Source organism: Sylvia atricapilla, chromosome 16, assembly GCF_009819655.1.
Source record: "Sylvia atricapilla isolate bSylAtr1 chromosome 16, bSylAtr1.pri, whole genome shotgun sequence".
In the NCBI taxonomy this organism is placed as follows: domain Eukaryota; kingdom Metazoa; phylum Chordata; class Aves; order Passeriformes; family Sylviidae; genus Sylvia; species Sylvia atricapilla.
In genome coordinates this window covers 4,252,928-4,266,901 of record NC_089155.1, presented here as the reverse complement: position 1 = coordinate 4,266,901, position 13,974 = coordinate 4,252,928, and the positions used below count along the sequence as shown (strand labels likewise).

At 47.1% G+C, this 13,974-nt stretch overlaps 2 protein-coding genes across 2 annotated transcripts in view; both read right to left on the bottom strand.

Annotated features, from left to right (window-relative positions):
- Nucleotides 1-201: 201 nt before the first annotated feature.
- On the bottom strand, nt 202-7,073 carry LOC136368396 (protein FAM83D-B-like). The gene is made up of 4 exons (XM_066330577.1): nt 6,624-7,073; nt 4,010-4,177; nt 3,179-3,303; nt 202-2,824 (listed from the first exon to the last, which is right to left on the bottom strand). The coding sequence occupies exons 1-4, from the start codon at nt 7,071-7,073 to the stop codon at nt 1,870-1,872; spliced, it is 1,698 nt and encodes a 565-aa protein (XP_066186674.1). The 3' UTR covers nt 202-1,869.
- Nucleotides 7,074-11,050: 3,977 nt separating this feature from the next.
- Nucleotides 11,051-13,974, bottom strand: part of PPP1R16B (protein phosphatase 1 regulatory subunit 16B) — a 40,926-nt gene continuing 38,002 nt past the window's right edge. Inside the window, exon 11 of the mRNA XM_066330576.1 lies at nt 11,051-13,767. Coding sequence (XP_066186673.1) covers nt 13,246-13,767 — 522 coding nt within the window. The 3' untranslated portion in view covers nt 11,051-13,245. The remainder of the gene's footprint in view (nt 13,768-13,974) is intronic.

The window sequence follows — 13,974 nt, the reverse complement described above, 5'->3', positions numbered from 1 at the left end:
AGCCTCTAAGGAGGAATGATCAGCTCAGCCTTGGACCTGCTGCCCAGCCCAGCTCTGGACCTACTGCCCAGCCCGGCTCAAAAGGCTGTTTCTATCGTTGGAGAGGCCAAATGGCCCCAGCAGGAAAGCACCGAGCGCCGATGAAGTGACTTAGTCACCCCGATTTAAAATGCCAGATAAACAGAAAAAGCTCAGCCATGATCAGGTGAAAACCCCATGGAAGAAAGGAGTTTATTTCTAAACTGTTTCTTGTTCCTGTTAGAGTACCTAAACAGCTGCACAGTATAATAAAGTTAAAAAGCACATAGAACAAACAATGTAATTTTATGTATATTCAAGAACTGCAGGACTTGACATCTTAAAAACACAACTCGATATTGGCTTTGAATGTGCAATCCTGGCTCCTTCCCTGCAACTTGGTTTGCTGCCAGTGTTCCAGATCCACGAATCAAGCAATAAAGTACCTTATCATTTTGAACAAGTGCAGACAGAACTTTTTTCCCTGCCTCCAGCTTTAGTGAAGGAGTGGCTGCTTTGAAATCCAAGTAATAAAAGTAGCTAAACCTCTTTGTCCATAGAGATTTCAGACAGGAATGCCAAAGTTAGTTGCTCTCAACATTTGCACCCTTTTTGAGTTATGGATATTTTTATTCATTCATTCAAGCCAACAGCTGAAATGTGCCATCTACTGGACACACATGCCCCTAAATAAAAAAACGCATAACCCAGACTCTGATTTGATTTGGCAGAATTAGTGTGGTTGGTCTAAGTACTGAGATGCAGGTCTAAAGAAAACCAGTACAGATCAGATCTCAGGGAAAGACTGCACACACTGCTCAGGTAAGAGACCCAGCAAGCACAGACATGCACAGAAAACTGCACACAGTCAGATAAAGGCTTTGCAAAGCAATCAAACCTCAGGTCCACTCAATATTGGAAGTATCTTCAAAAACTAGGGTGGCACTTCAGCTCCCCAAACCAAATTAGTAGCGGAAAAATGATAGAGCAGGAAATAGTATTTCAGGCAGCACAGTTAAAAAGAGAAAAAGGTTTAACTCCTACAGTTACTTGTAAATTAACATTACCCAACATAACCCATAACATTCTGTAGTGCATTTGTCAGTTTACTTTTGAACAGAGGCTTTGTCACATGCCCCCAGTGATTGTCTCGCCTTGGAGTTCACTGCAAAGAAGGAAGCACATACACATATATAAATATCTCTAAAGAGAGATATATAAAAAGCACGATATAACTAAAGGGCTAGTTAGCTCATTCTGTTTCAGAAGGCTTAAACAATGGAAAAAGAACAGTTGAAGATAACCTGCAACTGTTTCAACTGACTCTTTGCAACTTTAGTGTAAGAGTAACATATCACAGAAGTCAGAATAAAATCAGCTTTATGACTCTTGGTTAAAGATGATTACTCTCCTGTTAAAATAGAAATAAAATCCAATATCGGAAAGAGAGATTTAGAATTCCTTGATATAAGATAGATCTCCAAAGCCACTCTGAGCAAGTTCAGTGTGACTCAGATTTTTTCAAGTTTACATAAATTAAAACTAGAGCATAGCACGCCCAGTAAGCAGTAACAAGTTCAGTTTTGAGGTCAAATACTCAGAATTAAAATGATCTTCACCACTAATGTATACAAGAGGTACCTGTAAGTAGTTACTATCCAATATTTGGTTTCCATCTCTTACATTGCCTAGTATAAAACAAAGTGCTGGAGAGTGGCATACACGTGCATGAAAAAAGTGAAAGTGCTGGACGGAAGTGAAAGAATCTTTAGGTACAAAGTGACAGCAACTTGAGACTGGGTTTTTTTGTGTGGCTTTTTGCTTTCTCCTGCCCTGTAGTCAGGGCAGGAATCATTTATTCAGGGAAAAGAGCGAGGCGTCGCGGAGGCTGCGCAGGCTGGCGCTCATGTCCCGCCTCTGCCTGAGGCTGCTCCTGCCGGGGTACTGGGGCATGTAGCTCACAGGGACACGGCTCCGCCGGGACAGGACATCCACCATGTGGCTCAGCTTCGACCTGATGGTGGAGTAGTGACATTGCCTCTCTTTGTGCAGTTTCTGGAAATATTGTGCCCTGTGACTACTGGAGTATTCAAAGGACCGGATAGAGGATATTGAACCTGTGGAGCTTGCAAGAGAGCACTGGGACGATGATGAAGACAATGACTGCAGACTAGAACTGGATACAGCCTTTCCAGACAGAAAATACTCTTCCTTTGACAACTTTCTGGGAAGGAGGGGTGTTTCTGTGCCCTCCTCTTCCTTTGTCTGTGTCACTGCAGTCTTCAGCAAAATTGATGTCTGAGTGCCTGTCACTCTGGCCGTGACAGACGCCTGAGTGCTAGTGTCTGCTGTGGCAGGGCTGGCCTGAGTGGCTGCATTACATTTGGTCACAGCTGCCATCTTGTCCCATGGGCCAGTTTGAGTTGATGCACTTTTCTGTTCCACTGGGGCCACTTCATTGCTGAACGACTCCTCTTCACACAGGCAAGAATGCCCCAGGTTACAAAGCTTTCCTGCAGGAGTATATTCAGTCTGATCTGGTTTTTCCAGCAATTTCTTTGGAGTGCTAGCCAGTCTGGCAAATTCTGCTCTCAAGTTGCCTTCCACAGTATATTCTTTAGAGGATTCTGTTCTGGTCAGCAGGTGATCAAACATGCCACTGTTCCTGCAGCTGGACGGTCGCTTTGGGCTGATGGGCAGTGACTGGGCATAAAGAATCCTAAACTGGAGGTCAAAGTTTTCAACCACTTGACCTGACAACACCAACAAGTTGCTGCTGTTCAGCTTCCCATCAGACCATGTGAAACTGTTGAAAACAAACCAAGACTCAGAGTTAATCGCCAGTGCATTTCAACAGTACAGCTACAGACAGCAAGATTCAGCTTAAAAATTAAGGTAAGGTAATGTAAGAAGTCACCAGACTTCATTTCTGCAGGAAGAACTCTATCTAGCCATGGCCAAGCTCTCTGCTAGCAACAAGTTGTATAAACCAGCTTTCCAAAGATGTTTTCAGATTTGTGTCAGCCCCACTTTTGACTCAGCTAGTCCATGTGTCATTGGCACTCATTAACAGCAGGCAAACAGCAAAGTTAATACATCCTTTTGCAGCAAATCCCCACTTCTGCAGTTTCACTGGGCACCAGCAGACCCCAATACTTGCCTGTAGGAGCCTGTTGCCACTCTAATGCCATCAATTAACATGAACTTCTCCTTGGCTTTCCCAACAATTTTGGCACCTGACCTCATGTAGTATGTGCTCCCTGTGAGAGTTCGAACTCTCATCATCTGGTTCAGAAAAGAAAAAAGTAACATCGAATTTCAGTTAACTTCCAAAAACTTTTGATCAGCAATGCTACTTAAAAGCAGCTACACACAGTATGGAAGATAGGAAAGAAATTAACTTTTTTATATATACAGTCTGTATATGAGTGGTTTTAGTCACATAGTGTTAAATTGCTGTTAAATTAGGTGAGAAGAGTCTGTTCCAATTAATTGCTGCCCAGGAAGGCAGGAGTGTTTTTCCCTCTCTAGACACACTTTTACTGCAGTGAACAGAAGCCCATCCAAGCCAAGCCGTAACACAGCCATGTCCATTTATATTCACAGCAGCTAAACAAATCACCTGGTTCACATCATCCAAACTCTTTAAAAGAAAGTATTAAGAAAGAAAGCAGATGATACCAGAGCTGTACCACCCTTTATCTTCCCACGTTTCTGTTTTCCTTAGCAAGCAGTTCCTTGAGCCAAAGAATAAAGCTATTTAAATATTGCACAGTTAGATCCCTGAAAATTGCTGCACCCTCAGGACAGGGATCGCACTGCACACTGAACATGAAGGTGGTGCACATCGTGGATGTAGCTCCTACATATGGGCAACAGACAGCTTGCTTTAGCCTTTCAAGACAGTCTGATGCTTTGTAGAAAGGTTTCTTTATATGCATAAACTGTACCACAAAAATAAAAATCACACTGACTCAAATTTAGTACTTACACTTTCCTGCTCGGGACAAACTCCCAAATTATTGCACATTTCCAAGAAATGGGGCACAAAGTCCTGGTCCAGAAGGATGTAGACAGGGACTTGGCGGTTGTTATAGGCATCCTGAAGGTCAGTGAAGATGTCAATGTCTGTGAAGGAATCCATCACCAGGGCAATCACCTGCAAGGAAAGTCACAACATTTACTCAGGCGATTTATTTTACATAAGGCCACTGTCTCCCTCAGTCATTTCTCCTGCTGCTATCATCAGGGCCTCATGCACATTTCCTTGTCCTGCTGCACAGGCCTTGGCAAGTTCTAAGAGATTTCTATATTCCCACAGCACTCCTGTAAATTCATTGTGCCCCAGCATGCAAAGCATAGGCCTGAAGAGGTTTTTCCTCTGTTTGCTGCTTTCATACACTTTGACATCCTCCTTTCCTACACAACCCCCTGTGCCATGGCCAAACTGGCGAATCTGTCACAGCCGAATCTGGACTCCAGACAAACCATCTCCACACCTGTTCTCCCAAAGTTTCAAGCAGCTACAGGAGAATTAGCTCCAGTGGCCTCCTTGCAGTCAGATCTCACAAACCTCAGCTGATTTCCAGACTCTTCCTGGTTTCTATATTCTTACTGAGCCACCTCACACACTGATTTGATGCTAGAGTTCTCACCCTTCAAAACCACTTCTGTGGAAGGACACAAAGGCATAAGGGATTCAGCTTTATGACTCAATTTTCCACTTTTCAATTAAACCAGCATAAAGAACAATGATAATACAACTGCAGTGGGCACCTGGCACCTGCCCTTATCAGATGGAGGCTGCTGGAGCACACCCAAGGTGCATAAGCACGCAACACAACTGCTCTGTGTGTGGCATGGCCTGTACTCACGGGAAACCTTTCCCACAGGAACAGGCTGAGCTTTGCATTCCCACCTCTGTCCTGCTCCCTAAGGGACTGCTGCTGTTTGGTTGAGTTCTGACACATAACATGCACAAGCACATGGGTATTTCTAGATAAAGTTACTTTGTGTCAGTGCCTCTTGCATGTGTCCTGAGCTTCTTGCCACCCAATCACTTATATAAGTGTTGAAGATTAAAAAATCAGTAAGATGCTTTGGACAAGACCAGACAAGTAAGAAAACTACCCTGAAAACAAAACAATTCACACTAAATCCTTGGGAACACTGATGCCTTCATATGACAACTCATTTTATAGCACGTTTGTGTTGTAGTCCCAGAACTAGAAGCTGAAAATGAAACAGTTTTCCCTAAAATATTAGAGGAAAGAGAGGAAACCCTTTTGTCTACTCATCCATTCAGAACAGCAAGGGCAAGATCACAGCAGTCACTTGAACTGCATCTGAGGGCATTAGTTAAAGAAATGCAGCATGTGAAGTTTTCCCAGTCTTCACATTAACTTGAGGAATTCAGAAATGACTGAGAAATAGCACACAGAATCTGACATTCAGGAAATTTTAGGGTGTCAAAAACATCTGTTTATGTCCACAAAAACACCCCCTGGATCAGGCACAGCCACAAATGGGGCAGGATCAGCTTGCCTTGCTCAGTGTGAGGGAAGGGGTTTGGCAGGGTGCTGCAAGCGACAATATAACAAACAAGTACAGCTTTTGGGGGGAATAAATGTCTTTATGGTGTTCACTCGAGTTACCAGACTGGTCTCATATACCTGCAGGGAAGGTTTGAGAACTGAGCTTCTTCTGTGACCGTTTCTGGCAAGGAGCCCGTCGTTCATGTCATTCTCACACACTCCCTAAGCTTCTGCCCTCGGAAGGGAGTAGACACTAAGCTCGGTTGCTGATTCAGGGTGTGCCGTACACGTTACACAAAGAGACAGGGGTTGCTTCATCTGGCCACCCAAAAAGGAAGGTAGACATTTAAATTTTAGCTGAGCCAATGGAATGGCGGCTAAGGAGAAGGGTGGTTCCCGGCTGGCGATTACAGTTGGAGGCTGTAAACTCCGGGAATGCAATGAGTTACAGGAACAGTTACAAGTTACTACGCCACGTGATTTTCAAGCCGTACTGCGCATCAGAACAAAAGCGTCCGCTCCTGGAGGAGGAAAGTCCTGTCAAAAGCAGTTCTGTACGTCACTTGGGGGCAATTAGTGAGCTAAAGAAGGGGTATACAATCATGGTGTAATGTCTATAGGTAACCTTTTTGTTATGGAAGAGGCTTTTTCTGTGGCACACCCTTTAAAGGACGCTAGGACGTTCCTGCAAGCGAACTTATCTGGCAGAGCACATCAGCGGGGAACCTTTAATAGGAGACCTTTTGCTCCAAGTGAAAGCAGGAGCGGCTGGACACAGCGGCTGTGCTGGCCACGGCAGCAGCGCTGCGGGACGGGGAGCTCTTGGCGCATCACCCCCAGGGCACTCGGGAAACGGAGGGCTCGCACATGGGGCAAAGAGAGCGCCACTTTTTCGAGCTTGTCGTCCTTAATGGGACACTATCTACTCGAAAAGGGTTTTAAAGCCGCTTGGCTTTGCTCGGCATCCCATGGCGACGCTTATCGGTACCGATTTTTGATGTGTTCGCAGACCCAGGGGAGAGGGGCCCCGGGCAGGGCAGGGAGCGGGGCGCTCCCCGGGCACTCACTCACCTGCCGGGCGGAGCGGATCTGCCGCCGCACCGCCTCCTTGCAGCCGTAGATGCTGTCCCCGCAGCCGGGCTGGAAATGCGCCTCTACCCGCGTCAGCCCGCGGAAGGCGCCGCTGGCGAAGCCCGGCCAGCCCAGCTCCAGCGCCGGCGGCTCCAGGTCCGAGCGCTCGGGGAAGTAGGTGAGCGACGAGGCGTCCAGCGAGGCGCCGGCCGCCGGCTCGGCCGCCGGCTCCGGGCCCGCGGCGGGCGGCAGCGCGGCCCGAGCGATGTCCTGCACCTCGGGCTCCGACAGGAAGGGCGGCAGCTGCTCCCGCCGCAGGAAAGCCCGCAGCGCCTCGGGGCCGCCCGCCACCAGCTCCTCCAGCGCCAGGCGCTGCGCCTCGCTGTACGGCCCGGCCGGCGGCGGCCAGCGCCCCGAGCCCTCCTCCAGACACTGCGACGCGTTGGCCATGGCCGGAGCGTGCCGCCCAGCCCCGGCGAGCGCTTTGCGGCGAGTTCGAATCCAAACTGCGCGGCCGCTGCTGCCGCCTTCCCCGCCCCGCGCCGCCGTTGGCTCCGGCAGGACGGCACCGCCTCCGCCGGGCGGGACCGGGACAGCGCTGCCCGAGACCTGCCCGAGCTCTGCCTGAACCCTGCCGCCTTCAGTGGAGCTCCCCGGCCGGTACAGCGCTGCCCGAGACCTGCCCGAGCCCTGCCCCAGCCCTGCCCCAGCCCTGCCCCAGCCCTGCCCCAGCGCTGCCCCAGCCCTGCCCGAGCCCTGCCGGCCTTCGGAGGACGGGCAGGGTCCGCGGAGTTTTAGCCCTGACCAGAATCACTCCCCTCTGGGAAGGGCGCTCGTTGTGATGCGTGCTAAGAAATGCTGGAGGCTAAAGTCTTGAACATTCCCACGGAAGGCAGGGGCAGCTTTGGCTTTTCCAGCTTGTCTCCAGCTCCAACTGCCGCCGCTTCACAGAATCACGGAATATTTGGTGCTGGAAGGGATCCCCAAGATTCAAAGTTTCCGGCCATGCACAGGACAGCACCAAGAATCCCACCATGTCCCCGAGAGCATCGTCCAAACACTTACTTGCATTTGAAACAAAAAGTTACACCCATCCACTGTCTAGATTTCCTCTTCTAGACATTCCCTGGCTGTAGACAGCTGAGAGGCAAAGATATTTAACTGAGTGACACAACCTAAAACAATTTTAAAAAACCAGTGGCATTTCTGTATTATTAAAAGAAATTTAATATAATCTTTAAATTAAAAAATTCAATCTCTCTATTAAAGACACTGAGTCAGGTGCTAATACTGTCAAACACGCTTTTGGCATGAGTTTTACATAAAGTTTAAGATTTTATGCATTGCTTCAACATGTTAAGAAACCATCTTCATACTTACAGTAGCAATAAAGTCAATTCCATACAATATCAAATATCCTTTTTTAAAAAAAGTTTTAAATATATTAGACTCTGATTGCCAAAATGCCATTTTATACACAAAGCTGCTAATACAATATACAGTTCTTACATTATTTTTTTTTCTTCACATAAAATACATTTCATCAAGTTTTTATTTGTACATCATTTACTACTGATCAGTGGAATTACGAGTTATTGCAGAAGGCTTGCCATCATCTCTCACTGTCCTGTACATGCAGCAGTCCCGCCTGTACCAGGGTTAGCCACACTCCTGCAACCCCACGCTGCAATCTAAAGGCTGAAGACATGGTGGTGGCAATACTAAGGCTGCATCTGCACTGGTTAAAAACCCGTATCTCCCCTCCAGCTGCGGGTGGAGATCATTGCATTGGTGTAGCTTTGGGAACAGGTATCTCCAGCAGAGTCTCCTCTACTACAGCTTCCATGGCTGAAATACAGCAAAATATTCCAGGTCAGAATTGTGCCGTGGCAGATGTTGCCTGGAGAGCCCAGTGGTACTCAAATTGCGAGAGGGAACTGAGAAGTCCATTACCAGTTTGGCCAACATGAAAACAGAATAAAGGTGGAGAACAGCCAGGGAGAATTGTTCTGTCACACAGCCACAGGCAAAACAAAACAAAAAATGTAAATGTGTTCTGGTGTAAGAGGTGAGACCTTGCTACTGCAAGTGTGTTCTGGATTCTGCCTGTAGAGAACTGACACACCAAAGTGGTCAATGTGATTTGTTAAAACACAGTGAAGCCCCTGTGCATTTCCTTTCTCTGTATTTAGAAAGAGAGAAGTGGCAATCGTGAGAGAAATCAAAAGAGCAAATATAATTTAAAATGTCAAAATCTGGCATGGTCTGAACTGTTATCCCCTGGCAAAAGTCTCCAAGTTAAAGATCAGCAAGAAGCATATAGTCACCACAAAACTTCCAGAGACAAGCTACCTTTAGCAAGTATAAGGCACAGAGATAACCCAGGTGTAGGGAGAAACCTTCCAGCAGACAGACAAGAGTTCATCCATGGCTCACTGAGACCAGTGCTGTTGCTTTCTCAGGACATTCCCTTTGCCATGGTAACTGGTTCAGTTTCAGCAGGATGATGTAGGTAATCAGAGCTCCAAGACTGAAGAAAAAAGGACACTAGACAGAAGTTGCAATGCCATTTGGGAGCTTTTAAGGGATTTCAACCCCATGAAGTAAGACCCTGCTCAATAAACTCCAGAATTCACTGTCTCCACTGAGTATTGCACTGAGTCATTATTGCTATTGCCCTGCCATGCTCTTCTCCTTCCCTACCAGGACTTCCTCATCCAGGTGGTTCTTCAACCACACCTCCAAGATGGCACAGAATCACATCAGCTAGAGTCAGTTCTTCCCAAAATTGGGAGGGTTTTAAGATTCAGGAGCACCAAAGAAGTGAATTTAGGTGGGCTGAAATCGCATCATGTGGTATGTGAAACACAGATCCCGGTCTGATTTCAGATAGATCCCAGCAATGGGACTTAAGCCCTTATCTAACATTTCAGTGCTGGGGCTTGCTTGGCTGAGCTCACTCAAGTACAGACATTGTTTTGAAAGACACCTTTTTCTCCATCTAACAAATTTCTTTCAATGTGGAATGTAAAGCTGCTCTCATCAACCACTTAGTTTGCTAGAAACAGTACACATTCAGCACACAGGAAAATGTAAGGAGAAGGGAGGGTTATTCTGGTGCAGCTCTGCCTACAACAGACCTGTCAGTACATTCACGTCCTCAGATCTTTGCACAGACTCCATGAACAACTACAACCTCACTTGGCTCACTGGTAACTGAACTGGGACTCTAATCTCCCCTTGAATCTGTAATTAGATATTTATTGATCTTAAAACCATTCAGTATATCATGAAACCTCAAATGCTCGTCTAATAAACTAAGATATGCCAGTCACAACACGATTTCTATAGCTTTATAGCCATATTAAATCCAATGGAACAGCCAAGTGCCCTTTGCTCTGTACCTCAGAGCTTTCCTCTAGGATGGCCTTTAAAACACACAGATATCAAAACCATACTATTGTTGTAGGGTTTTGTTGTATCACTGTTGAATTTTGCAGTGAAAAGTGTTATTCCTAGAGGTAGGCTGCTACAGTGTCCATGTAAGAGAATCTATGTGGGTTTTATTCCCCAAAAATCCTGGTTTTCTCCACAAAATAATTCACCAGAAGCAGGTTAATTATCCACTTTACATAATCCCTCATCCCAGACCTACAACCAACAGCTCCAGTGCCCCACAGGCAGTGACCATTATATCCCAAGTGTCACCAAACAGAAGCATGAATCCATTCCAGGCCATTCTTCAACAGCCTTCCAGCTCACACCCTGGTGCAACTTCAGCCCACAGTCTGTGGTAGGTAAATACTTAGCAGGGCTGTGAAACACATCCTGCAAGATTTATCCATTACTGCTTCTTACCATTAATAACTCTCCTGTCTGATTAAGAATGGATTACATTTGACCAGGCACCACTAGACTTCACAGCTAGGATGATGAGTTCCCAGAGTTTTACTTTTGTGAAATACCAATGGAAGCCAAAAAACTGTCTAAAATGGGCTGTTTTCCTGCAGTTTTAATGTATTAACAGTTCTCAGTGAAAGCAAGCCTCAAATTACTTTACACTATTGCATTCAGTGATCTCAGTTTCATTTCCTTGGAATTAAGCAGGGTTCAATTCAGTTGCTAGCACGAAGTTGTTCTGAGAAGGAAAAGGGCCCTACTCCTCCTTTGCTGGGAGGGAAGGCAACATCTGGGCCCAAATTTTGCACCATATACAACCTGGTAGATAGCGGCACCAAAATTTGTTAGAGTGAGTTCAGAAATCTCATCAGGATGGATGTGGAGAGACAAACCTCACCACCATGGGAGAAGAGAGGCACCTGAAAGATCATCTCCCCTGTCCTGCAATAGCCAGGCCACACTTGGTGTTATCCCAGAATAGTTTACTCAAGGTAATCAGAAGATGCACTGTTAACCACACACACTGTTAAACACACACAGATGCAGTGAAGTCTTTCCAGCTACCAAATCATCCTCTTACTACTAGAGAATGACTTTAAAAATCCCTTCAGGTCAAGCACAAGAAGTATCTTCTCCTCCTATAATTACCGTATGTTTCAACAATGGAAGGAGCCCAACTTCTCTGAATGCTTCAAACTCTGCCTTTAGAAGAACTGGGATTTTAAGTGAACCAGATCAACTGCCACCACTTTCTAGTTAATTCAAAGCATTAAATTGTCAGCCCGGTATTTCACAGGTCCAAAAGTGTCTCCTGCACAGCGTGGCAGTGGTGGTGACACACAGCCACCACCTCTGCTGCCTTGAGGAGCCCAGAGCCCTGTATGGGAATGCATCCAGCACCAGCAATGGGTGGATTTCATGGGAGGCAGAGGGGAGCACTTAACAGTCACTGGCAGCCTCAGTGAACTTTTTATAGCCTAGAAAACAGTTAAGGCTGTGAGGATCCCCACAGAGGGAGAGTACATGTGAAGGGGAATACTGATGTCTAACAGGTGCCAGATAAAAGGAAGATGGGCAGAAGCTGCATTTGCTGCTGCTGCTTGGCTGAAGCACAACTACATGAGCTGGATTTAATCCACTGATGGCTTACAGAGACCCAAACAGGTTTATGTCTTCAGAGTTTGGAATTTAAGCTGCCCAAGAAGACACATATTCATGCAGGCAAACAGTTACGTGTGTGACAGAGGAGTTAAGGATTTACAGTTACTCCTTAGATACAACTGAAGTGTGGCCAGTTCCTCAGAGCTGTCCCACACTCTCACCTCCCCCAGGGACACAAAGCCTGAACTTGCTGCAAAGGCAGTGCCAAAGCCCCAGGTTACCCCAGTGTTTGCCAGGTGGGCTGTCAGAGCTCACAGAAGCTACACCAAGACACGGTGCTGGCGCTGCAGCTCCTCCACAGCAGACAGGCTTTGTTAAGTCCTGGTGGTGTCAGGCAACTCCCACAGACACAGAGGCATTTAAACCTTCCTCTGCCAGCTGCTGCCCACCGCTGACAGCTTCAGCAAGGGAGCTGGAAAACAGAACAAAACATCTCCTGTCCTGCTGCAGTGTTAGCTACTGCAGCAATGGTTAAAGTTATTCCTCAGCCAAAGACTGCAGGTTAATGTCATCACATCTACGGGATTAGAAATGCTTTCATGGTGTTCCTAGGTTAGTATTGGCAAGCCTTTCCTTCCCATCCCTCCTGAGCCCTGTGGTTCTGGAAATCCAGAAAAAGTCAGAACTCCAAGCATATTGCCCCTAGTATCTGTGTTGAGCGTACAGAGTAAACAAACAGAATCAATAGGAAAGTGAGATCAACAAAAGTCTTTTCAGTTTTAACAAATTAAGTCTAAATAGTACAAATAAGTTTTTTTTAAATTACTTATCCCAATATAGACCTTTGTCAGTATTTTATTGCAGTAAATTCTATTGCCAGGGCCCCTTTATTGCAACATCAGTTTTAAAGCCTATTGAGTGAAGCCTGTTCCAGGAAAAGTTCTGCTTCAAACCTGATGGCAGTCTGCAGTGACAAGCTGACATGAGCAGAACAGGACCCAGCCAGTGCACAGTTTGTGATGGTGAGCTGTCACTGCAAGGAGGTAACACCTTGCAAACTTCCTAAGTGCAGCAGCTATGTTTGCTTGTTGCTCTGGCCCAGGAAGTGCTGGATCCAGCTGTGTGGAAAACAGCTCTGTCCACTCTTGCAAACCTCACGTGGGGGCTGACCTCCCCTCCAGGATATGTGCATCACCCAGGAGTGAAAACACAGGTCTGAACTGTCACCTTCCAGCTGCTCGGTGACTTACAGCAAGAGGCTCAGACACAAAGATTTGAATTTAGATCCTTTCTTTGCTCCAAGGCATCTCACGACTTCCCAAGGATGGGGAGGCAGCACACCATACCTTCTTCCTCAGGGAGCAAGACTAAGGAGACTCTTTTGACATCGTATTGATGTGCATCCCTTCCTCTCCTAAGAGCCTTGTTCCACCTGCATTACTCATCCAGCTGCAATGGAAGCAATTGGCAGGGTAAAGTACAACTTGAGATGAACGAGGCTGCCACAGTCAGGATGTCCATAACCAGATTCTCCCTCTGGAATGCGAACAACCCGGCCACTGCCATAGATCCAACCAGCCCACCCACATCTCCTTTCCTCTGGGGTGAGACACAGGCCAGACTAGGAAATCCTGCAGCACCCGTGCACCTTCTCCTCCATTTCCTCCATGGGAGCTTTGAATTTCAAGAGGGGCGGATCTCCGCTGGACACTGTGTAATACACTGAGGTCCCATTGGAGCTGTAGGGAGAAGTCCTGGATTCGATTAAGTGCGACTTGGCCTCGCCCACGTTCTCAGCCACTGCTGCCATGCCGGTGCTGAAGTGGGTGCTGAGGAAGGGGTGCTGGAGGAGTTTGGCTGCAGCTCGCTGCCGCTTCAGTTCCGACAGCGTTTGGTGGTTGTGCTCCTTGTAGGTGCCCCAGAACTGCGGGGCCTCGGGCAGCCCGGGGCTGCTGTAGGGCAGCACGTGCCCGGGGTTACTGTCGGGGTCGGGGTGCAGGCTCCAGATGTCCCCGTTGGAAAAGCTGTACTGGTAAGGGCTGGCAGAGGCCATCAGTCCGTTCTGCAGCGGGATCTCCGTGTCACACTGCGTGCTTTTGTTCGCCAGCTCCGGCAGGAGGGAGGAGTTCTCCAGCACTGAATTCTGTAACAACAAGACATGAAAGGGCATTTTCCCCCATTCCCCACAGCGGGGTTCAAATCCCTGTGACAACCTCCTCAGTCTGCTCACATTCAGCCTTTCTACCAGACAGGTGCTGCAGCACAAACATTGAATTCTCCCACTAATGCTGTGAGCCCCATCCAGGAACTGTTTCCCAAACAGGACATGGAACCTTAACTCCAAAGGCCT

Bases quoted from the DNA above. Each gene is read 5' to 3' on its own strand.
- LOC136368396 (XM_066330577.1), bottom strand. From the start codon at position 7,073: ATGGCCAACGCGTCGCAGTGTCTGGAGGAGGGCTCGGGGCGCTGGCCG. The intron at 4,178-6,623 runs GTGAGTGAGTGC...CTTTCCTTGCAG, and splicing joins AGATCCGCTCCGCCCGGCAG to GTGATTGCCCTGGTGATGGA. The intron at 2,825-3,178 runs GCAAGTATTGGG...TGTTTTCAACAG, and splicing joins GTGGCAACAGGCTCCTACAG to TTTCACATGGTCTGATGGGA.